This window comes from Lissotriton vulgaris, chromosome 11, assembly GCF_964263255.1.
Source record: "Lissotriton vulgaris chromosome 11, aLisVul1.2, whole genome shotgun sequence".
Classification (NCBI taxonomy): domain Eukaryota; kingdom Metazoa; phylum Chordata; class Amphibia; order Caudata; family Salamandridae; genus Lissotriton; species Lissotriton vulgaris.
In genome coordinates, this window is record NC_141699.1 from 950,136,738 (window position 1) to 950,162,036 (window position 25,299).

Consider the following 25,299-nt stretch of genomic DNA (forward strand, 5'->3'; position numbering starts at 1 on the left):
GCACTGAGTACCTGCATTCTTTAATTTGAAGGGGAGAGTTCTAAAAAGACAATAAACTCTCAGCACGCTTAGAAAGCGGAAAATGCCATTAATAATTGTTTTTGTTTAGGAACGTATCCCTTCCTGCACAAAAACAATCATTCCCGCAGCGCAGCGTAGGCACCCTTGCAAAATGACACACGGGTGCCTGCGCTGGCGCATGACAGCTAACTGTGCGCCAGCGCAGAGGAGAGCACAGGGATGCATCATATTGTTGTTCATACAATACATCCCTGTGCTTTGAAAATTACGCAGCACAGCGCAGCTAAATGGCTTGCAGCGCCGCACTGCATTGTTTTCTTGTAGACGATGCCCTTAGAGTCCGATGTACCAAATATCCATTGGTAAAAAATAGCTGCAAATTGAGCACCGTCTTTGTACGAATGAAAAATAATTTTTGATTCATAAAATTCCAAATCATGGTGGGTTGCAATCTGGCCTAGTTCATCAATATTCATGAGGTAGGGTGCAATTCACTATGACTGAATGAAATCACAGGGATAGATGGTGGTATGCTGGGGTCAACAGATCACCATGTTTGTGATCGCATGTAAATAAAGTAAACCTTTTTTCTAAATTACAGACCTTCTTAGCGTTAAAGGTGCTGCCTTTAACAAATGAAAGATTATCTTTCTAAGTTTGCTTTATAGCTGGCAGTGGTCCTTTGTCCACTTCCCAACAACATTTTTGGTTTATATTTTTTTACATATGCACCTGTGTTACCACCCAAACTCAGGAGTCAGTAACTTTTCACTGTTTTGCAACTGAATTTCGATCGCAAAACATATAGATACATGTAAAGAACAAAATATTATTTGAAGGGATGCCCGAAACATGTCTCTTCCGAATAGTGGTTTGTTATGCTGTTCAAAGATAATTTTGCTATGTGGCAAATCAGGAAATGGATTCTGTACGTTCAAGTTAGCCATTTAATGATTGCAAACCTTCTTATTCTGCAAATCACAGGCTTTGTGACCACAAATGACTTTGTACACCGGGCTCAAATCGCTGCACATTTTGCAGCATCTTATGTGTGTAACAGAATTTCAAACTAATTACTTGCATGTTTACAGTGCTTTAACCCCTTTACCTCGGCCGCGATTTCGCGGCAGTGCGGCACTTCCGCAAAATGGGCGGGCCGCGTCAGCCGTTGGCCAACGGCAACACTAGCGAGGTAGTGCACCCGTCGGCCGACAGCAGCACGCAAGGGGATCTTGTAGCACTATATTACTTGTCAGTATTCTCTGGTGCACCAACCAGAATTCAGTTGTGTGACTGATTACACACACAGATACATGAAATGATCGCATTTATAGAGCGTTCATTACATAAAATAATGGTTGTCTCACTGAGTAATTGAACTTGCAATTATTTTTCACTTGAGGTGAGTTTGTTACATTTATTTACATGAAGGTGACAGGCCAACAAATTAGTTGTAAAATATGTATTTCTTTTTTAACCATATTTCTGAACCGGTTCCCTTGGCACCCACGATCACAGTTCAGATACTTATTTTAACACTGCAGCTCCTTGGATGCCCTGCAAAATACTCTGGAGCAGATTTCCAAGCCCCTTACAACAACTTTACATCACTGTTGTGTCACTTCTTGTGATGCAGCGTCGTCGTAAACAATGCCCCACGTTGCGACATATTTACATTGTGACTCATCTAGGGAAATGGGTCACATGGTAAAGCCCTGCGCTACATTATACCTGCGTCAGGTATAATGTATGGAGGGTGGGCATTCTGACGTAAGACAGCCTCGTAAAAGTAATGCAGTGAAATCTACAAGATTTCACCGAGTCGCTTTTACGTTGCCACTGCATCAAAACTTTACGCCTGCTTGAGGTAGGCGTAAGGAGTGACGCAGCACAATAGAAATAGGCATTCCGGAGCGTTGAGGAGTTGCGTCGTGCTAGCCGCACGACTCCAGCAATGCTTTGCCGTTACGCCAATAGATGCGTCACGCATCTATCAATCCTTGCACCACGGTGCGCCGTATTGTAAATGCGATGCATCCATGGTGGCTACAGGGTTTTTTTGCGTGACGCAAATCAACTGGAGCATCTCTGCTGATATGCAGAGATGCGCCAGTTCTTGCAATTCTGTACCCTCTGTTCGAGGCTGCCAGCAAAGCAGCGCTATCTGCTTATTTTAATATTGGGCTCCTGGTAGCAAACAATCTTTCTAATACTCAATTAAACCTCGATTCTCACAGAAACTGAGATAATTACATCAAATCTGCCTGAAAAAAATGCAGGAAACTATATACTCTAAGGGAATTACTACAATTACTCCACAGCTTCGTTTAACCGAAAAACACTGATATTTGCAGATATGCCGAGATTCTAAGCTGAACAGCTGTTGTAAATTACTTGAAAATTCCTAACATACCCAACTCTAATTAAAATATACTTTTCCAATGGTTCACCCACGGTGCCAGCTTGCTTGCACTTGATTCTTGCCAGAGGTCGCTGGTGGGCGTTTCCTGACCTGACGTTTGATCGGTTTAATCCGAATAATACATGTTGTTTTATGAGGTGTGTCTGTGTTTGGTCTGATTGGCGTGATCTTATAAAACATGCATTGCTTTGTGAAGTGTTTTCTTCTATAAGTGGATAATTTACAAGGATTAGTGTATATTGTCATTACCTTGAGCAAGTAAGATAGTGGGGAAAAAAACATTCGCACAAGGCCATGTAAAGCTCGCTGCAAAGCACGTGAGAGCAGCCCTACTGCGGAAACCAGCTGTGACGTAACTCTGATGAGGAGCCAATGGCTAGAGCAAGAGCGGGAAACACACCTACTGAAAATAAACCAACCAGGTCATGTGTAGCTGCAAAATCCTCACGTCGCTACTCTCACGTTTTATTCAACTCCACGTTGCATTTTTAGACCCTTTACTTTGACGCATATCTCGGGTAAAACGAATCTGCGTATGTTCTAATGCACATTATTAGAAATGCAAAACCGTCTGATTGTGCCATTAAAGTCATGGGCCATGTGTTAGTCAGGGGTTGATACTATTGACAATCAGACAATGTGTGAATTTTAGCATCCTGTTTTAAGATGCTTCCCCTTTTCTGCACTCATAACCTCTCAGTTGCCATATCTAAATATTCAATGGCATATAATTCAATTTATAATCTGTTTATATAATAATTTCCCCAATATGTCAGGTGTGGCAATAAGATCTTTGGCGGTTGTATAGACTGTTATAAAACTATAGTGTTCTGTAGTTGCCCCTTTCACAGAGGGTGCTTTTAATACAATTTAGTGCAGGGGTTTAGGTGGACCAGGTCTTGCCGGTGCCCAACACCGGCAGTTCTAAAAAAAAAAGTAGGCGATGAGACTTGTCCCTATCAGGCTATCCATTTTTATCCTTACCCTAAAGGAGGGGGGGTCTTAACTCTGCAGCGGTACCACCCTGCACTGCCTTTGATGTAACTTCAAAGAGACTCATTATAGTTCTTTCAGAATCTCCTCATTTCAGCACTGAAACATTTTCAATGTAATGTACAATGAAGGCGTAGTTGTTGCTTATTTATCATATGCAACTAAGACACATTGACAAAGCCAGTAGTCCTTGCTTTTTGTAGGTGTAATGTTACTTGTTGTATTATATGTCTGGAAGCAATGACAGATGCAGCAAAATACCAGTCGGGATGCACACTATTCTAAGCACAGATTTGTAGCGTATTTGTGGTTTTTACGCCACGCCCATAATTACATAGGCCACGCCCCTTTGAGAGACCCCCCCCCCCCACATTTTTCAGCCTACTGTCAGCCCTGGTTTAGTGCGCAGGATAGGCCAGAGGTCCTACCTGCAAGATGGGGGCTTCACATTCACTCTATCACGATTACTCGACCTTTTATCTAAATTTGAAAAAAATGGCTACCAATAATTTGAGTAAATTCACATTGTTTGGCACCGTTACAAGGGTTTTAGACGAGTATAAACCAAAGGCATACTTGGGGAAAGATATGTTTCCACATATTCCCTAGTACGCTTTCTCTAGCAACATTGTGCAAACACTGTATTATTGTGCAAGGGTGTTTAGTTGAAACAAACTCCAACTTTACGGTGATGGAAAGAGAGTTAGTCACAATCTTTTTTGTTGTTTTGAAATATAAGTGTGGAGCAGCAGGCAAAAATGACATAGCACCAATGTTGTTGTGCATGCATGCGTGAGTAGTGAGTCCAGAGTAGTGAGTAGTGAGTGCAGAGCAGTGAGTGCAGAGCAGTGATTGCAGAGCAGTGAGTGCAGAGCAGTGAGTGCAGAGCAGTGAGTGCATGTGCAGAGTGCTGTGTATTGGCAATGTAAATGACAATGCCATTTATTTGTGATTTAAAGAAAAAAAAGAAATTTCATGAGCAATGCCAATAGCTCTACCTTTAATGATGCCGAGACCATTGCATTGCAAATGCTTGTTTTAATCTGCTCTCAACCTGACCCTGCACAAACAAATATTGACAAAGCCAATAGGCATTAACTTTCGGACCAGTTGGTTTTGCCAGTGCCTTTTGGTGGTGCTGTGCAGCTTCAACATGATGCTGTTCAGCATGGACAACAGTAAATTAAAAAACGTAAAATAAAAGACAGCCAATGGTGTTGTTGGTTGTCCTACATACGTCAACAAGCATGTACACCAGAGAATTGACCTAGGTGCCATTAAAAAAAACACTAATCCAAAATGTATTGGAAAATACAAAGTATTAAATTCAAGTAGTGCAAAAGCACTTTTTCTAAGGCAGAGAGGCCAGCAGCAATTAAAACACAGAGTGAGGGGGTGTGGTGGGGCAATGGTGAGCAGGTGGGGTTGGGAAGCATGAAATCAAATTCTACAGAATTGTTTGGATTTTGTATAAATACATAGAACAGATACAATTTGCCCAAAGCGCTGGGCTACTCTCACCTTAAAATCCCCAATCTTATTCTGACTTCAACGTTTCGTATTTCTGTACTCCCACTTACAATACATAACAATTACAGTTTCCTTTCTCACTTTAGAATAAGCAGAATCACGGTGGTATGTGGGTTATAATCCAACGCCCAGGACATATTTTTGGGGGTCCAAGACTACAAGTTTTCATGTTTATTTTGTCCTTGGGACAAGTAGATTCGAACCTCTGCAGCACAAACCCTTTGGCCGCAAGTTCACAGTACCACATTATGGATTATAGATCAGTGACCGAACATTCTCTGCAGCTAAGGTAACATTTGTACCCATGTGTTCATGTTGTTCTAACTTGTATGTAGGGTTCATTAATGCAAAGCCTTCATGATCAGGGTGCGCGCTTCAGTCATGGCCTGCATGATTCGCGGTGGGGGGGGGGTTTGCGCGGGGCTATTTATTTAAAAAACAAAAAAAAAAAACCTTTCCGGGTTCTGCGCCATCTCAGCTCCTGGCAGAGTCCCACTGAACAGGTAGCAGGCAGCCTCCCTCCCCTCCCTTAACCCCATCACAACGCTGCAATATCAGAGATGTGATTGGTTGGGACGCCGACCACACAGGCGCCTATGGGGAGGCCATTTTCTCCATGTAGGCTGCATTGCATGCAGCCTACATGGAGAAAAGGGAGAGTGCGCATGACTGGTCTGGTCAGCTCCAGATGGCCGACCAAACAGTCAGGGCCCGCAGCATTGGGTTAGCCACTCCTCCGTTGCCCTCAAGCAGACACGCCCACCCACCCGCCCCCAACCAAACCATTCTGCTTTCTCGCAGCATGAGAAGAAGAAACATAAAAGGGTATTTATATTACCATTATATGGTTCTGCTTCTCGCACTGCGAGAAAACAGTGGAGCGACGCTCCTCCACCCACATGGAGGAACCACCCTGGCGCGCTCTAAGAAATGTTGTAAAGTCAGATTGCACTATTGACAGTGGCTCCAGTGTAAAAATGTGTGCACACATTTGCAGTTTACCAATATGAGGCTACGTATAATGCTCCCAACATACTCTCAGATTAGATGCAAATTCTTGTAGAAACTTGAAAGCAAGAATTATGATTCTTTGCTTTCAAAATAAAACGTTCACCAAAAAATTGGCACAAGAAACATTTAGCTAAACTACTGTGAAATTTTAGGTACTTTGAAGCACCATTTAGTAAAACACGTTTGATACATGCTAGTACTTCCCAAACATGTTCATAATGGAAAATCCGTGTAAAATCAGTTTCAACAAGATTATGGGAAACATGGAAATAAACAAGCATGGAAAAGCAAATAGGTCAGGCATTGGTGGAATGCCTTTTAGTTTTTATCAATGTATGTCTTGTTTTAACGTGTTTTTTTTAAAATGCTATTGCTCTGGCAGCAGCTGGACCTCAGCATTATAACAAAAAACATTGTCTAAAAGCAAAAATATTTTTTGGTCCCAAAAAGCACACATCGCCACAGTAGTCCCTGGTAGGGAAAAAAACTACTTTGTGCGCCGATATGCTCCTTGTGAAAGAACGGCATGCTGTCATTCAGAGTGGAGATAGCAGATAGATAGATCAATAGATAGATCAATAGATAGATAGAAAGATAGATAGATAGATAGATAGATAGATAGATAGATAGATAGATAGATAGATAGATAGATAGATAGAGAAGCATCGACTGCATTCATGTAGAACAGCCACAATCCAAAAGTAATGCACAAGCCATAACATCACTTATCTCATCTGAAAACAAACACATACTAATAAAAAGCCATTGCACTGGCCATTGTGTCTCAGGCTCACTTTTTTTCCAATTTTCATCTAAACAAAGATATCCTCATTGACCACCTTACAGATGCTACAGAACGGCAGAATAAAAAGGAAGAATATACCATTGCAATCTTTAAATGCATTCAAGTCAGAGGGCCCTTTCTTTCTAAAACCCCTACAACATTGTCTAGATGATCAAATCAATATGTATGCTATAAAATGGTTCAATGTTTTATTTATGATAAGGAGCAATACCCATGCTGCTGTGCCTGCATACCACAGGAGATGTCCTGCTGCATATTTAAAGCGGTACAAAAGGGGGTGGTGATGGACGGAGCATCTGAATCAATCAAACACTCACACCCAGTCAAAAGATCTGGGTTTAATCCATCACCGTTCTTTAGCCCACTCTGCCACCCCAGTTCAGACATGCTTATATGCAAATCAGTCTGACCCTATGCCTCATGGGAACAGTCCAGCCCGAACTGCCAAGCCATGTCTTCCCTGGACTGGAAACAAGCTTCCGAGGACCAGTTTCTGGCATTCCACCCCCTTTTGTACCGCATATTTAAAGGCCACTGTTAATGTATTGATGATGAGATAATATTATTGAGAGATTTTTGGAGTGAGTTCAGTTCTGTACACCAAGGGGCAGATTTACAAGCCCCTTGCACCACCTTTGCGTAATCTTTAACATGGGAAAAGTGAAGCAAAAGTGGCCCCAAGTATTTTAAAATGTGTATCATACATGAACAGTTTTATTAGATATATGAATGAAATGTTTGATTTCTAAAAGTTCAAAACTGTGTTTTCCATGATAAATGTAAAACAAAAATGTATTTATTAGGCAACCTATTTGATAGCAAGCCTGACAGTTACACATGGTGACCCTAAGCAAAATGTGGTTACCTTTTGGATAAATACTTCGCTAGTTCTCTCTTTGGAAATGTGTACATTGCAATTATTAACTGACTCCATTCCTTTACATTATTCTTTTTACTGCAGCGAGGAGAGCTACAACGTCACAGACTATTCCTTAAAGGAGCATCTATCAGTTGCTCCATATGAAAACGAGGAAATAAGTATGTCCCCAGTAAGAAACAGCACACCAATGCTTTACTCGAGACAAACATCAGCTAGTTTTCTCTTCACATTAACCATCCGAAATAACTATGCAGGAGAAGAGGTAGAAATACTTCTTGGCGAGGACACCCTGTAAGTATTGACTTTCTTTCGTTTCTATTTAGCCCATGTGTACATGAAATGCAGTTTTCTTGTGTTTTTAAAATATATAATAAATGCAGACACCTGTACATTAAATGCAAACACGCACAGCATACAACTATGTTGCTATAATAGCATCCATAGTTGGTTAACTTCTCACCCTAATGAAATTAATCCACAGTACTAAGGGCTTGTTTAAATCTTGGAATAAGGACGCACTTTCCTTCAACCAAACTCTTCAAACCAAATAATACATAAATATGTGTTCCAAAGTTATGAAGCTTTAACATATTGGTTTAACAATTGCTCAGTTTTTCCACATTAAGGGGCCTATTACGATGTCCATAGTAAAGCCTCCGACCTTTGATCGGAGGCTTTACGACCGACATCATCAGTTTCAATTCCTACCGGCTGATTACAATACAGCTGGTCGGAATTGAATCCGGCCGGTCATTCCGGCTGACCTCGGACGGGCTTAAGGAGCCTGTCAGCCAGTCGGAACCGGCCCGTAATCCATATGGATGGTCTTTTATGCCATCAGGATTACGATGCATGGTTTCTGACAGACTTCCAATCCCGGGCTTTCCGACATGGAAAGCCTGTCGGAAAGCGTGTTTGTGGGCCCCTAGCCGGATCCCCTTTCCCATGCCACCTACGGTTGGGGGCCGAGGGGGCACCTATGGTACCCCCTCCAGTTAATCCTTGCACCTTGTGTCAGGCACCTTGAGGTGCCTGCCATGGGGTGTAGGGATTAACACCATATCCCATTTCTCTATGGGACCTTGTGTTATGGCCGGTTTATGCCCAGGCAGGGTACATATTCTCCTCTCTCAGTAGTGAGCAAAGCGGCTACAACTGCCATGGGTTGGCATTGCGCTTATGTGTGTGAAGTGTATTGTTGGGGATGAGGGAGATTGTGGTTTACCCCAGTGGTGTGGCGGGTGGCCAGTCCAGGCAGGCACAGCTTCTCCCCTCTTAGTAGTGAGGAAAACGGCTACAAGTGCTGTGGGTCGGCATTGCACTTATGTGCGCGTATTCCTTCATGGGGGATGATTGGGATTGTGGTTTCCCCCAACGGTGCGATGATGGAACAGTCCAGGCAGGCACAGCTTCTCCCCTCTCAGTAGTGAGCAAAGTGGCTACATCTACTCCGGGTCAGTGTCTGGCTTATGTGCACGTATGGCTTTGTAGGGAAGATGCTTCCCCAGCTGTGTGGCGGGGGAACAGTCAAGACAGGCACTGCTTCTCCCCTCTCAGTAGTGAGCAAAGCAGCTAAGACTGCTGCAGGTCACTGTCTAGATTATATGTGTGTATGGCGTCGTGGGGGATGATGGAGATTGTGGTTTCCCCCAGCAGTGCAGTGGTGGAGCAGTCCAGGCAGGCACAGCTTCTCCCCTCTCAGTAGTGAGCAAAGCCGCTACAACTGCCATGGGTTGGCATTGCGCTTATGTGTGCGTATGGTATCGTTGGGGATGAGGGAGATTGTGGTTTCCCCCAGCGGTGCGGTGGTGGGGCAGTCCAGGCAGGCACAGCTTCTCCCCTCTTAGTAGTGAGGAAAACGGTTACAAGTGCTGTGTGTCGACATTGCGCTTATGTGCGCGTATTCCTTCATGGGGGATGATTGCGATTGTGGTTTCCCCCAACGGTGCGATGATGGAGCAGTCCAGGCAAGCACAGCTTCTCCCCTCTCAGTAGTGAGCAAAGTGGCTACATCTACTCCGGGTCAGTGTCTAGATTATGTGTGTGTATGGTGTCGTGGGGGATGATGGAGATTGTGGTTTCCCCCAGCGGTGCAGTGGTGGAGCAGTCCATGCAAGCACTGCTCCTCCCCTCTCAGTAGTGAGCAAAGCGGATACAACTGCCATGGGGCGTCGTCGCTCTTATGTGCGCGAATGGCGTCTGTGGGGGATGATGGGGATTGTGGTTTCACCCAGCGGCGCATCGGTGGAGCAGTCCATGCAAGCACTGCTCCTCCCCTCTCAGTAGTGAGCAAAAGATGTCTTTTACAGACTCATGTGCTACATTGAAAAAACCGGCAGCCAAAATGTACTTTATTATTAGTGAATTTAGGGGGAATATTAGTGCAAGAAATGTTTGAAGGTCAGGTATCGGAACCTGGATACATGTTTACCCTTTTATCCCTTCAGTGTTATTTACAAATCTATTTGAAACTTAATCATACAAGTGAGCATGTAAACAATTAGACTTCTGGACACTGCCTATAGTTTATTCTTCTGAACTGAAAATGGAGAGCAAAGAAAATCGAGGCACTTCTAAAAGCAAAAGGAATTAGCAAAGTGTAAATTGCTTTCCTATTTGAAAAGGTGAGCCAGGAGGTGTTACCTGTAGTTACTAGAGTGATACGGTCTGATGGAGGAGTGAGGATTTTTTATTTAAAATTTGCTGGAATGGAGTACCCATATGTATGATGTAATAAGATTAAGTTTATTTATTAAACATAAACTGGAAGCAATGTATGGCTCTCGAACTAGCACTCTGTTTTGGACTTGATTAGTGTCAGTGTGGATTGTTTGACAGATGGTGGAAACCTTAATATCTCTGACATTAGGTATTTTCAAAGCTTTTAGTCGGATCATCCAGTTATATTGTCACTTAACACTACTAGGACTGACTTGAAAATTCCTACAAGGGTCAGGTGTGGATCAACAAAACCTAAACAGCCAAAGTTCCAACCTACTGACTGCTTCACTCACTAGCTTCAATATTGCTGCCCACCTGTCTTGGAACTGCTATGATCCCTGGTCTATGGTAAGAATTCATCCTAGCGATGCACCCTTGGGCGCTTATATTTGTAAAGTCTTTGCTTGTATAAGCTTGTCATCAATACAAGAGTTATAAAAAAAAAATGCTGCCCACCATATATAATAGTGTGTGTACACTCTCCTGGCCTACCCATCAGGGCCTAAAGCTGTTGAAGATTTGATGTTATACTCTCAGTCATTGTTGGTCACAATAACCCTGAAAAGTAAAATGTGCGGGAAAATATTTTTGCGAGAAATTATGGAGCTGGCACAAAGAACATATTACAGTTTGCACTAGGAATCTTTTGAAAGTCTTCATGAACATTGCAGTGTCTGGATCTACTATACTGTGCTAGATTTGCCATTTTTAAGAAGCGCCTACATTAAATTGTGATTTTCTTTTCAGATGTGCTACCGCTCTGGACAATATTGAAAGAGGCTTTTTGTTGTGAAAAAGCTAAGACAGAGACTATGGGCCTGATTAGGATGGTCCATCACCTGTTGTTTTTGCATATTCCGCCCTAAGTGTGCTGGGGATGCCCAGACGTGGGTCCCAGGCACTCCACACCACTGGAGTCAAGCTAGCCGGGCTGATGAGAGGTGTTACCTCGAAACCGGTCCGGTCCTCGGATGCTTGATTCCGTTCTGGGAAGGACATGGCTTTTGTAGTTCGGACTGGACTGTTCCCATGGGGCACAGGGTCAGAGCTGATTTGCATATCGCCATTGTCTAACCCAGGGTGGTGTGGAGTGCAAAAAAACGATGGATTTGGGCCCAGATCTTTGGACTGGGTTGAGTGTGTGACATTGATCCACATTCGGTCCATCACCTGTTGTTTTTGCTGATTAGGATGGTAGGCAGACCACCACCGACAGGCCGTTGGTGGTTGTCTGTCCGACAGCCAGGATAGTGATCCGACTGCCGCATTATGATGCGGTCGGCAGAATCCCAGTGGTTGAAGGTCAGACCGAAGGCTCCAGCAAGCTCAAGAAGCCTGTTGGGGCATCGGTTGGACCGTATTCCCTTGAAAAACCACCAAACCAAACAGGGTAGCAAAAAGGCCCCCTGGTTCAACGATGACCTTAAGAAATCCAAGAAAATATGCCGTACTCTCGAGAAAACATGGAGAAAAAACCCAACCACCGACAACCTGACCACCTTCAAGGCAGCCACCCGCAAACACCACCAATTGATCCGATCCACCAAGAAATCATCATTCAAGGATAGACTCGACAACAATGCCCATAACAGCAAGGAACTTTTCAACATCGTCAAAGAATTTACCAACCCCACCGCAGCCTCAAACGACATTACTCCCTCCCAAGACCTCTGCGATTCGTTATCCGCTTTCTTCTACAATAAAATCGCCGACATACATAACAGCTTTAAGAACATTCCCAAAGAACAGTCCACTCCACCCACCGCCGAACCTAAACCGCTCTCCAACAACCTTAGTGCCTGGAACCCAAACACCACTGAAGACACCATCCGCCTAATGAACTCCATCCATTCAGGTTCGCCAACCGACCCCTGTCCCCACCACATCTTCAACAAAGCAGACTCCATCATCGCACCCCATCCCCGTGATGTCATCAACTGCTCCTTCAACTCCGCTACCTTCCCAGAAAGCTGGAAACACGCCGAACTCAGCGCCCTCCTGAAGAAACCCACAGCAGACCCCTCTGAACTTAAGAACTACCGCCCCATTTCCCTCCTCCCATTCCCTGCCAAAGTCATTGAGAAAGCCGTCAACAGCCAGCTCGCCGCCTTCCTTGAATCCAACAACTTCCTCGACTCCTCACAGTCCGGCTTTCGAGCCAAACACAGCACCAAAACCGCCCTCATCGCAGCGACAGACGACATCCGAATGCTACTAGACAACGGAGAAACAGTTGCCCTCATCCTACTCGACCTCTCCGCCGCCTTCGACACAGTCTGTCATAGCACCCTCATTCAACGCCTCAGCAACGTCGGAATACAAGGAAAAGCTTTGGACTGGATCATCTCGTTCCTCGCCGGAAGAACCCAGAGAGTCCGACTCCCCCCATTCAAATCAGAGGCCACCGAAGTCATCTGCGGAGTACCACAAGGATCATCACTCAGTCCCACCCTCTTCAACGTGTACATGAGTCCCCTCGCATCCATCGCGCGACAACGCAACCTCAACATCATCTCCTACGCTGACGACACCCAGATGATCCTTTCCCTCACCAAAGACCCTAACACCGCCAAAACCAATCTTCATGAAGGCATGAAAGAAGTAGCCGAATGGATGAAAAACAGCCGCCTAAAACTTAACTCAGACAAAACGGAAGTCCTCATCCTGGGATCATCCCCCTCTGCCTGGGACGACTCATGGTGGCCATCGGCCCTGGGCACAGCACCCATACCCACAGACCACGCACGTAACCTAGGCTTCATCCTAGACTCCTCCCTCTCGATGCCCAGACAAGTCAACGCTGTCTCATCCTCTTGCTTCAACGTACTTCGTATGCTCAAAAAAATCTTCCGTTGGATCCCCACCGAAACAAGAAAGACTGTCACCCACACACTGGTCACTAGCCGACTGGACTATGGAAACACCCTCTACGCCGGAACTACCGTCAAATTACAGAAAAAACTCCAACGCATCCAAAATACATCAGCCAGACTCATATTGGACATCCCTCGCCAAGCTCACATCACCGGCCACCTGAAAGACCTCCACTGGCTTCCCGTCAACAAGAGAATAACGTTCCGTCTCCTCACCCACGCACACAAGGCCCTCTACAAACTAGGACCCAAATGCCTCAACACACGATTGTCCTTCTACACACCCACCCGCCAACTAAGATCCTCCAATCAAGCCCTCGCCGCAGTTCCGCGCATCCACAGATCCACCATGGGAGGAAGATCCTTCTCCTACCTGGTGGCCAAGACCTGGAATTCTCTCCCCACCCACCTCCGCCTCACACATAACCACATTTCCTTCAGAAAGGAACTTAAAACCTGGCTGTTCGATAAATAATGCACCCCCTCCCACAAGCGCCTTGAGACCCTCTGGGTGAGTAGTGCGCAATACAAATTCCTGAACTTGAACTTGAACAATGGGGGCGGTACCTGAACAGGGATTACGATGCCCCTTTGTGACAGCCTTTTCATGGGTGTCCCACCGCCATGGAAAGTCTATCAGAAAGGGACTTTGGGGGTCCCTAGCAGGTCCACTGTTCCCTATAGGCATCAGCTATGTGGCCTAGGGGGCACATGTGGTGCCCTCCTCAAAAATGCATGCACTGACAGCTGGGAAGCCTCTTCGGCATCATGATGGCCAGTGCGTAATTTGAAAAAAAAGAGAAAAAAATTAAGTGGCAGGTTACAAAGTTTTGTTCAGTAGCGGCAGACGCCTCTATCGGCAGACGGCTCTATCAAATGTTGGGGTTGCAAATACCAAGGCTGATAGTAATTCCACCTAATGCCTCTGCATCTATCACTAGACACTCTGCCCCTCTATCTCACTATTTCAGGATCTATGTCAACCCTGCTTTTTGCCGTTGTCACTGTCTTGGGATTTTTTGTCTTCTTCTTTTTCCCTTTCCTGTTGTTCTTTCTCTGAGTCAAAATCTGATGAGGGAAACTAAACATTTTAATCGCATGCCAGTCCGTGCCTCTTGCCTTGCAGGAGTGCCGCTAGGGAGGTCCAATGAAAACACTCTTCAAAAAACAAAAAATGTAACAGTCCTTGTTCAGAACGCAATTATTCCAAATTAATTTAATGTGTACCTTTTAATGGTCTGTTCATCCTGCGGGTTGTTAGAGGTCAGCTATTTGGATACTATCAGGGCACAAGACCTAAAGAAAGTAGTGGGGGGGAAGCTGTTACCGGAAGTGACGTCACAACAGGAAGTGACGTCACGAAAGGTGGCTTGCACCATCGGGCTCATTGCCGCCCCTCGCTCACCCCTTAGATGCGATTGCATCTGAGAAGTCAGCGCGTGAGCAGCGTGCTGTGAGCTCCGATCTCGTCCCAAAGGGGCCAAAGAGTGAAGACCAGCTGTTTGGCAGGGGGGACAGCGTCCACCCGGTAAAATAAGTGGAGGGACTCCGTCCACCCGCGTGGTACCCCGACTCGAGCCCTGGATACTAGAGTGTAAACCCCGGTGTACGGGTGAGGTTCGCTTGAGATGTGACCAGTGGCGTGACAAAGGCCCCCGCAGACCCCGACGTGCCTGGCGGGGGGCCCCCTCATGTTTCGTTACGCCAGTGGATGTGGCCAGTATGCCCGCTCTGCTGCTACCAGCGTGCATCATGCCACAAAGGAGCCATGACGTAAACCAGGAGTTTCCAGCAAGTCTTTAAATACTATGTTTCACTGCAGACGTGCAAAAAGAATGTAAACTGCATTTTGCCTCAAGGGAAAATGTCTACACAGCTTTGCTACTGACGTACCGGACAGGTAAAATACAACAAGCTTAAAATATGTGTCTACCGCATTATTCTTTAGCACGGCATGTTCTGCAGAGACATTTGAGAAGGAAGTGTGACCTAAGTGCAATAAAATGTGTACATAATAGGGATTTGGGGGTTGTTTGTGATTGAGGTAGGTAGGGAGTGTGTCCTGTAGATTTTTGTGTTCTCAATATTTAACGAGGATTTTTATTTTCGCATTTCATGGTTAGTATTTTTTGCTGGGCTGTTGTATTTGGGTGAGTTTTGTACTTGTATGGTAGTATGCGCCTTGAGGCAAATTGTTTTTAGGGGTGTTTTACGGTTGTGCATATTTTTTGTGTTTGTAATATTTTTGATGTTGTGTGCTGGAGAATTTAGGATGCACTACACTTGAGGGAAGTTTGGAGAGTGTTTCTTGTTGGAGACTTTTCTTGCGTCTCAGAGCTATTTTCCACTTGATGTGGCTTTGCGCTTTCAGCATTTTTTTTTGGTTGTTGCTTGGAATGCGTTTTGTCCGCGCCCTTTTCAGTGCTCAGTTAGCAAGAAGAGTTGCAGTTCGACATGCAAATAACAAATCAAATTCTTCAGTTATTTTAGGAAATTACATGCATAAGAGCCACACTTTTCCAAAAATACCACATTATAATACGTTTTGATGTAATTATTATTGTATTACAGATTGGCAGTTCGAATTATACACACTGCATAATAGTGTGGAAAAGGTTGTTACCTACTATCCAGCACCAATTTTCAAAGAAAAATAGCGCCACCTGATGGAATTTATGTATTCCTGCCCCTAAGTTTACTGTACATTACAAACATTTTCATTAATGATCAGCCACAGATACTGAGCTACTATTGGACATCAGTTAGACTTCGGCAGGTGGTCCTTCAGCTCCCCAGGTAGGTGGAGAACCTACCTCCATCCCGTGGCAGAGGATCAGCCATCTTATCAAGAGACGCAATGTGACTAGCAGAAATCTTTGTGCCTAAAGTTCATCTGCCAGTGTGGTGGATGCACTTTGGGCACATCTGAATACCGCATAGATACCATATTGATGTGGTCCGCTCAGCATTCACCGTGCACGCGCAGGCAGTTCTATGTTTTCTCCCAGAGTGTTCTGACTGCTCATTAGTCAATTTATGCAAATTGGATGATACCAAAATGGCAATTTTTTTCCCAATTTGCTCTGTTCCAAGGTAGCTGCTAGCCAAGGTTTACCTGCCCCCTGATGTCAGTTTGTTTACTTGACTATCAAGTCGAAAGGCCTGACATGAAGATGGTCATAGTGCCCACAACGCCATCACTCGCTCCACTTGTACCCACTACATTCACACTAAGAAGACTCATGAGACATGCTTGTGGGAAAACGGTGGTGCAGGTTTATTTGCATACTACAGCAGATAGGTGGGTCATCTTACAGGCGATCCAAGACGGCAGCCCCTCGCTGACCCGCCTGCCTAATTAGCCAATTTGCACGGTAAGTCGATGCTCTTGACGGTGCAATACCTTTAATCGTTATCTCGTTTACTCCCGCCCCCCCTGTCGGGGCGGAGCGATGAGGCACACCCCCGGTCGGTTTAGGCCCCCCGACCGCCCGAAGGACTAACGGGGCGCCGACGTTGCTTCCTGGAACCCCCTCGGCTCCAGGTTCTTGGCTCGGGCACCCCTACTGTGCCAGGCAGAGGTATTGCTGTCTCCTTCTGCCGCAGAGGTACCCTTACTGTCCATCTGCTTCCAGATCGCCCTGTGACTCCGCCTGCAACACAAAAAAGACCATTATTCGTTCACACCAACCTGCTGCTCTGCCGCTGGGATTGGGCCAGGGCGGGAACAGCGCAGAGTAGACCAGCTAACACGCGGCGGAAAGAGGAAGTACTGAAACGGGCTGGCCTAGATAAAGGCCCAAGGCCCGCCCACCACCTACATGCTCGCGCCAGCATTGGCCACCTAAAAGGGGGGCGGCGCCCTGCCTGTCGCGCTGGTGACGTTTTAGAAAACCCCACGCAAAATCTGAATATGCAAATTGCAAGAGGTATAAACTTGGCCTCTTGAAAGTAAACCGGAAATGGAGGGGAGGGGTGTCCATCCGGGAGAGGTGAGAGGTTCACAGGGCTTGGTGAGTTGGACGGGGGCTCGGCTGTGTGTCTGCCTGCATTTCTGCCCGCATTCCCTGACCTCTCCAAGCCACGTGTTTCCTGGTATCAATCCGCACAGGGACATAGCTGCATTGGTGCAGCAGGTGCAGTGGCACCAGGACCCAGAGACGTGCCACTGATTATTCATGTATTTTAATGGACAGCGCCTTTGCCCTACAGTGAGCTAGGGGAGCTCACGAGGGAGCGCAGTTCGGAACCGGACGGGCCGGTCTGGGCAGGAAGGTGCACTTGGCCCGGAAGTATTCCTTTACCCAAGGCGGGCCCAGGTGCGTCTGTCACTGTCTCACCCTGGCACCGGCAACAATGGCTTGTTCCTGTTTGCTAAACTGTCCTGACACTGGAAAATGAAACCTGCCAGTCACTTTACGCAATTATACTGACCGCTACTGCCGAACATGCACAGCTGTGCAAGTCTCCAGCTTTTCTTTGACTGCCCCGCTCACTGCCCCCTTCTTATTATAGCTCCGCTGAGAAGTGCACGCGCCGCGCCACTTAAAAACCAAATGTAACACTACTAATGAAAAGTGCTGGTCAGCCGGGAAACAAATCCCGTGGGGCTCTTGTGTGAATTAATTTGACTCCGGGGAAGAGAAAATTCGAGTAGAAAAGCGTTTAACCCTATTAAAGTACGCTCAGTGGGAAGGAGAATGCCTGGGACTGGAGAGCTCTTACAAAAACAAAGCACTTGAGAGAAGGAATTGTGAAAAGACGGAGTTCAACCTTTAGAACAAAGAAGCAAGTATTGAGGTGGACTGGAAGCAGCTGACTGACGGCGACCTCCGCGCGGGAGTAACCACCTGTGATCAGAAACAAATGTCCTAGTGCAGAAATGCTTGGAACTGGTTATACAACGCCCCGAAAATACATATATTTAAAATAACTAAATGCCGACCCTCGAGGCTACGCAAAACGGCCGGAAACACAGCGGCTCAATCCCGTCTGCCCCGAAGCAGAAAGCGCCCCCTCCCAATGCAGCCCAGGCCAGGACAAGAACAATAAAGGTCCCGCAACAAATGAAAGATCCTATGCGGCCGCACATCCTATCCCGCCGCTCAATCAGATCGCGGCCAGCCACTACCAGCCCCCCCGTGGACCACTGGGCCCCATCGACCTGGTCATGCCCAGGGACGGGGCCGGGGGGAGGCCTAGTAGTGACCACGTACCTTCTTTCTACCGACGACTCGACACGACGACGCACAACAGCGCAGAGTAGACCAGCTAACACGCGGCGGAAAGAGGAAGTACTGAAACGGGCTGGCCTAGATAAAGGCCCAAGGCCCGCCCACCACCTACATGCTCGCGCCAGCATTGGCCACCTAAAAGGGGGGCGGCGCCCTGCCTGTCGCGCTGGTGACGTTTTGCTCGCGAGGCATGTGTCACTAAGACGCTGTCTCGCGTTATCTCCCCTGCGTGTCGCGCGGCCAGCGACATTTCTTCACTTTGCCCGTTCAATGATGAACACTTGTTATGGTTTTTTTTGTAGTTGGTGCACCCCTTATGACCACCCCTGTGTTGTGAGGCATGAAAACGTGTCTCATACACATATCTTGTTTTTCAAACTTTGTGCAGTTCACTGGAATTGGGTGTCCTTTACTGCAAGCAAAAGCAGCATTAATTGAAGCTGAAGTGTGTGGTGAGGCCACGCATGGCAGCCGCACTAGCCCCTTCCTTCCCACCTACCCGATGTGGATCCACTGTAATTGAGGATGTTGCACTACTGTGGATCCAGAAGTGCTGCAGAAATGTGGGCACATTGTTAGTGTTAAATGCTAACAGGTTGCCAATACGGACAAATATACGTGTCGGATGTGCCAACTCACCACAATCACCTCACCTGTGTCACAGTGTTTTTTAGGTCTGTAGCTAGGACCATTTGATTTTACTAAAATTATATGTATAGTATATTTATAGGAGCTTTCAGCCAGCCCTCTTCATCCATTGGTGCTTGATTGTATCAGAGATATTTTTTTCTGCCAACTACAGCATACAGGGGGCAACGGATTAGCCCACCACAGCCATTGGCTATCTTCACCGTGAGTGACAGTATGTTGCACTTTCACAAGGAGCACTTCCCCGCCACACAGTAGATCTAGCTAGTGCCAGAGGCTGATAGAGCACTGTGTGCTTTTTGAGGCCAAAGATCACTTGTTGCTTTTAGCATCTTTTTTACATTGACAAGGGCCCAGTAGCTTCTCCAACAATACATTTTTGCAAACACCACGACGAAAAAAACATTTGAACACCTGAAAGACTGGCAGCCAATGCCAAACCTACTGGCTTTGCCAATACTTGTTATATGTTGGTGTGACATACTAAAAGAAGGGACATCACCAGATCTTCTGGCATAAAAACGAAACGATAGATGCAACACTCGAATTAATCTGGCTACAGTCAATCGCTTGGGATGCAGCCAAATGCAAATCAGTCTTGACCCTGATCCAGTTGGAACAGTCTAGCTCTAACGATCAGGCCAAGTCCTCCCAGAACTGGAACACAAGCAGCCCAGGACTGGTTTTGTCCTTAATAGGGCTCCTCAGCCAGGTATAGCTGGGTTTCAATGGAATGGTGAGCACAGGGCCTACATCAAGGCATGCCCTACAGGATTGGATTATCAAAAACAGAGTGATTGATGGATGCAACGCTTCAATGAATCGCATCCACTGGCAATGGTTTAGAGCTGCATCCCGATCCACTGTTTTTTGCCCACCTCAGTTTGGACTCAGCCATATTCAAATCAGTCTTGACTCTGCTCCAATGGTAACAATCCAGCCCAAAGTGCCTATCCAGGTCCTCCTTGAAATGAACGCAAGCAACCCAGGACCAGTTTCCCCCTTATTAGGGCTAATCCACCAGCTAAAGCTTGGGTTAAGAGGAACAGAGAGCATGAGGTCCATGTCTGGCCATACCCATCACACTTTGGGTATCAAAAACAAAAGTGATGGATGGAAAGACTGAATCAATCTCAGTCACTGGCAATTTCTCGGTCTGCATCCCAATCCATCCAAAAACTATGGATTGGGATGCAGCCCGAGCAATGGCCAGTGACTGAGATAAATTCATTCTTTCCATCCATCATTTTGTTTTTGATCACCCCCATCTTCGGTACCAAACGTTCTATTTTGCTTCAGCATAATCCCTGCAGGACACTGTATAGAGGTGGGATACTTGCATTTATTTACTGTTACTGAGAGGATCCCTATCTGACACTTGATCCTGCATTACTGGTGAAGAATGCCCCTCAAAATGTTTGCCCCAGGCCTGCTTACTCTCTTCTGTTTTATTTGCCCTTTTTCTTCTCCCTTTCCTATCCCGGTTGTTCACCAGAAGTGGTGTTCAGCGTGCAGGACCCCTGCATATAGCAGGGTCCTAATGTCCAACCTGACTGAAAGTATGATACATCCAATGTACTTGAACATTCAAGGTGAAAATCCAAAGGAACACATAACCTTCATTGACACAGTACTGGGGATAAAGTCCCATGCTCTGACACAGAACCCTTCTTTGGATTTTATTTCCATGAATACATTCAGAATCATTACTCCGGTTATGTTATGTACTTTTATGTCACATCGGTCAAAAGTTGTAGTTTTGTATTGCTACCATCAAGACCAAAGTCCACATGTTCTCATAGTGCCCACACCGCCATACGCTCCCGCCCATTTGTACAATACACAATTACAATTCCCACCCAAAGGAAACTCAGGAGACATATTTGTGGGAAAGAACTGCTGCAGGTTTATTTCATACAACACAGGTATGACGTTTATGGTGGGTCATCTTACGGGCGATTCAAAGCAGGCAGCCCCTCGCTGTCCCACATGCCTAAGGAGCCATCTTGCACGGCGAGTCGATGCTCTGACGGTGCAGCACATTACCATCTTCGTTATACTCCCACCCCCCCCCCTGACAGGGCGGAGCGGTGTGGCACACCCCCGATCGGTTCAGGGCCCCCGACCGCCCGAAGGACTAACGGGGCGTCGTCGCGGTTTCCCGGAACCTCCTTCGGCTCCTGGTCCTTGGCTCAGGCACCCTTACTGTGCCAGGCAGAGGTACCCTTACTGTACCCTTCTGCCGCAGAGGTACCCTTACTGTACCCGTCTGCTTCCAGATCGCCCTGTAACTCCGCCTGCAACACAAAGAAGACCATTACAACATTCTAAAACTTAGCTCCGCCGCTCTAGCCGCTGGGTCAGGGTTCAGGGTGGGAACAGCGCAGAGCCGCGGGTGAAACAGGGAAGGAGAGAGGCCGAGCTACGGCCGCCGAGGTATAAGTAGCAGGGACGCCCCTCCCACAGGTAAGCCCTCCCCCTGGCCGGTGAGAGGTGGATGCGGGGAGGGGCGCCCCATAGGTTGGCTCGAGCTAGCCGGGTGGGACCAAAGCGCTGCCCCGCCCATGTTCCCCTGCGGGTCACGCGGTCAGCGGCATTTTAGTGATGTTTTCAGACATGCTTCATAAATCCTGAAAAAACTGCTACACATTTAAGCGATAGAATGTTGATAAGTCCAGGGGTTTATGTTATGCTGAGTCCAAATCTAAAATCTGAATTTCAGAAAGCCTACATGGGACTTCTGTAAGGTCCCAGTTCCTCTGTTGGCTCATAGTAGATGGGCGGGTTAAATTCAAAGTTCTGCACAGCTTCAGTGAAGCATACGGGGGCAAAGGCTGTGTGCAACAGTGTGTAGCTTCACAACTTTGTACCCCATTAAATCCCCAGACGAGCCCTGCTCTCGATCCCTCACATCTGATTATCCAACAATCATCCAGTTTGCCTAAACATGGAGGCGGATCACTGGGTGTGAAAGAACGTGGGGGCATATTAGCAAGAACCTCGTTGAAATAATCACTGTTTTAGCGGCAGGAAACTGCCGCTAAAACGGCGATAATGGGCTTGCTGATATGCGCTATAGAATCCCAATAGAAGCCCAGGTTAGATGTGCAGGACATCTAACCTGGGTTTCTATTGGAATTCTATAGCGCATATCAGCAAGCCCATTATCGCCGTTTAAGCGGCTGTTTCCTGCCGCTAAAACTGCGATAATTTTAACGAGGTTCTTGCTAATATGCCCCCACAAGCCCTTGAACTCCTTTAATCTGAGCTTTAGATCGGAAAAAAATGCTGGTCATGAAACCTCTGAAAATTGATCCTGACACTGGCCTTTAATGAAGTAATCACAGGTCGCCAGTGCAACTGACTCTCTCTGACTGACCCCAGGGTGCCATCACTTGAAAAGCTATAATATTCTACCTGTCTTGCGCTCTGAAGTAACCACAAGATGACACCCTGCCCTTCACAACACTTCCAAATAATTAAATAAATACGCACCACTTGGTCGTACACAGCTTTCTTGGCATATTTTGAGGGCCAACTCGTCCGCCATTGTCTATGAACGAGCCTGCCTCATTATAAGCACAGACGCTTTCAAATAACATTCTAGCCCAGAGGCAGGCTTTTGCATTTTCTCTGGAAAAAGGGTCGCCCTTGATCATTTGGATAGTTTTCAAGAAGTGTCCGACTGCAGACAACACCAACAAGCAGCTTCTTGTTCTGTCTCCATCAGGGGAAGAAAGTGCCAGGCCCCTGGCATTCTGTGAGCATCCCGGCTGCCCTTTGCAGGGATGAATGATGCTATCTGTCTGAGTGGAAACCCAACCTCACAATGTCCCAGACTTGAGCCCAGCCTGAAGATTTACAGCACCGCAGCTGCGTCCAGGAGCTCACAAAAGCCCTGGAAGGAATCCTGGCTCTGGGAAATAATACCCTAATTTTATCAAGAAAATAACACCACTGGCATGTTGCGATACCTGTTTCATATCATCGGCAATAGAAGTTCAGAAAAGAATACCGGCCAGCCGTTTCACAATTTTTTCACTTTTGTGACTTTGCAAATGACCAGTTCATGCCATATGAACTGTAAAATAAATATTTCTCTGAACAGGAGAAAGTACATTACAGCTACAGTTTGTAATTAGGGGCCATATGTAGGAAGCCTAATTGGGCTCGCAAATGCTGAAATTCACAGAATTTCAGCATTTGCGATCGCAATTAGGGCTGTGTGCTATGTAGCGCACAAAACCCCACATGCAAAATAAGGAATCGCAAAATTTGCGATTCCTTATTTTGCTATTGCATTTAAGGAATCGCAAATTGCGATTCCTTAAATGCAATGTAGCAAGCACCGAAGTTGTGCAACTTTTGGCTTAAGGAATCGCAAAATACCACCAACTTCAGGTTGGTGGTATTTTGCAATTTCTTTGAAAAATTCACTTTTTGGCACTTTTCAAAGTGCCATGTGGGTCACATACATGCCCTTAGGGCATGTATGTGGGCCACATGTGCACACATGTCAATTTCAGGGGTGCAAAAGGGTGTCCTAGTGACACCCTTACAACCCTGAAATTGCATCCTCAATTTGCGATTCTCTAATTGAGAATCGCAAATTGAGAATGTCTTCCCACTCATTCCTATGGGCCTTCTAGCCCACAGGAATGAATGAGAAGGTATTCCTTCAGGAATAAGTGGGATTCGCAATAAAATTTGCTAATCCTACCTACATTTCGTTTTGCGATTCTCTTATTGTGATTCCCTAAAAATCGCAATTTGAGAATCGCAAAATAAAAATTACCTACATATGCCCCCAGGTCATTAATGTTAAATAATAAATGGAATTTATCGGTTGATATCTGTGTGAAGTCACTTTACTTAATATATTAGTCATATGTCTAGGCGAAAACAGTCAGTCTGAAGAACAAGGTTCCAATGTATTTCAAACAGGACCTGTCATGTCGCCAGGGAACATATTGCTTGTAGTAAACAGTAACTGGAGAACATTTTTTATTAGCTGCTTTTGAATTAAAAGCTGGAAATGTCGTCTTACTTATTTCCACATTTTGTGGAGTTATTTAGATTAAGCTGACAATACCTACTTGACACTAAACTGCTCAACTTTTGCATCATGGTTGCATCAATTTTGTGGCGCATCCATGATGCAAAATGCTAGTAGCTATTTACAAAGCCACGCAAGGGCCGATTTATGCCGCCTTGCGTGGCTCTGTAAAAGAAAGTACCGCAATACAGCGGCTTGCACTGCGTTGCATTACATTTCCTTCAGGGAGGCGTTCCATGGGTGGAAAATGGGTGGTCCCATTCATCCATTCATGGATTTCTCACAATCCCAGATTTACAAAGGTTTGTAAACTTGGGATTGCGTGAAATCGCTACGCCTCCAAGAGGATGGCGTAGTAAAGAGAAACATCTTTTTCTTATCCTCATCATTTCCTCTATGTGTGCTGCAATCTGCAGCACATCTAGAAAGAAGAAAATGTATAGAGAGATTGTTTTGTGTTGGCAGGGCTCTCTTCCTGCACAAAAACTATTCTGCTTGTAACACGGGTACTCTTGCACCGTGGTGCAAGGGTGCCTGCATGTTTGCCATTTTTATTTTGTTAAACCGTTTTTATTGCAGATCCAATTACATAGCATTTCAATCAGGAGAAGTATCATTAATGCGGAGTCCTCACTCCCTTAATCATGTACCCACATATTGTACACAGCCTTTCAGCCCACATCCGGGAGGTCGGGCGGCAAGAATCACAAGTTAGATAATTCCTTACATTCGTAAGTCGCTGTGTAGGTCATTTGGGGAGGTCCACCGTCTGCTTTTAATTTTTGTTAACCCTTCCCACCCCCCCCACTGGTGTCTTATAAATGATTGCCTCATCTATACTACAGTTAATAAGAGTCCCCCCCACCCCCTTCAGATCCCCCCCACCCCCCAAGTGTCATCATTCGCTCCCGGCCAAGAATGTGGGTCTATATGACTGCTAGCAGTAGGTCTTAATCGTCTACTGAGTGTGTGTGTGACTGGTGAGGGTGCTGTCACTATATGTATGTCAGTGGTGTCAGTTGGTACTTCCCTTTCGTCCTCTTCCCCTTCTATCGTGCTATCTCGCAGTGCTTGCACCAAGAGTTTCCATTCCATCGCCGCCTCC

General features: G+C 46.0%; 1 protein-coding gene across 1 annotated transcript in view; it reads left to right on the top strand.

Annotated features, from left to right (window-relative positions):
* The window catches only part of ARHGEF26 (Rho guanine nucleotide exchange factor 26), a 452,167-nt gene that overhangs the window by 375,006 nt on the left and 51,862 nt on the right, over positions 1-25,299 (top strand). The window contains exon 12 of the mRNA XM_086944113.1: positions 7,744-7,953. Within this exon, the coding sequence (XP_086800239.1) occupies positions 7,744-7,953 (210 nt within the window). The remainder of the gene's footprint in view (positions 1-7,743; positions 7,954-25,299) is intronic.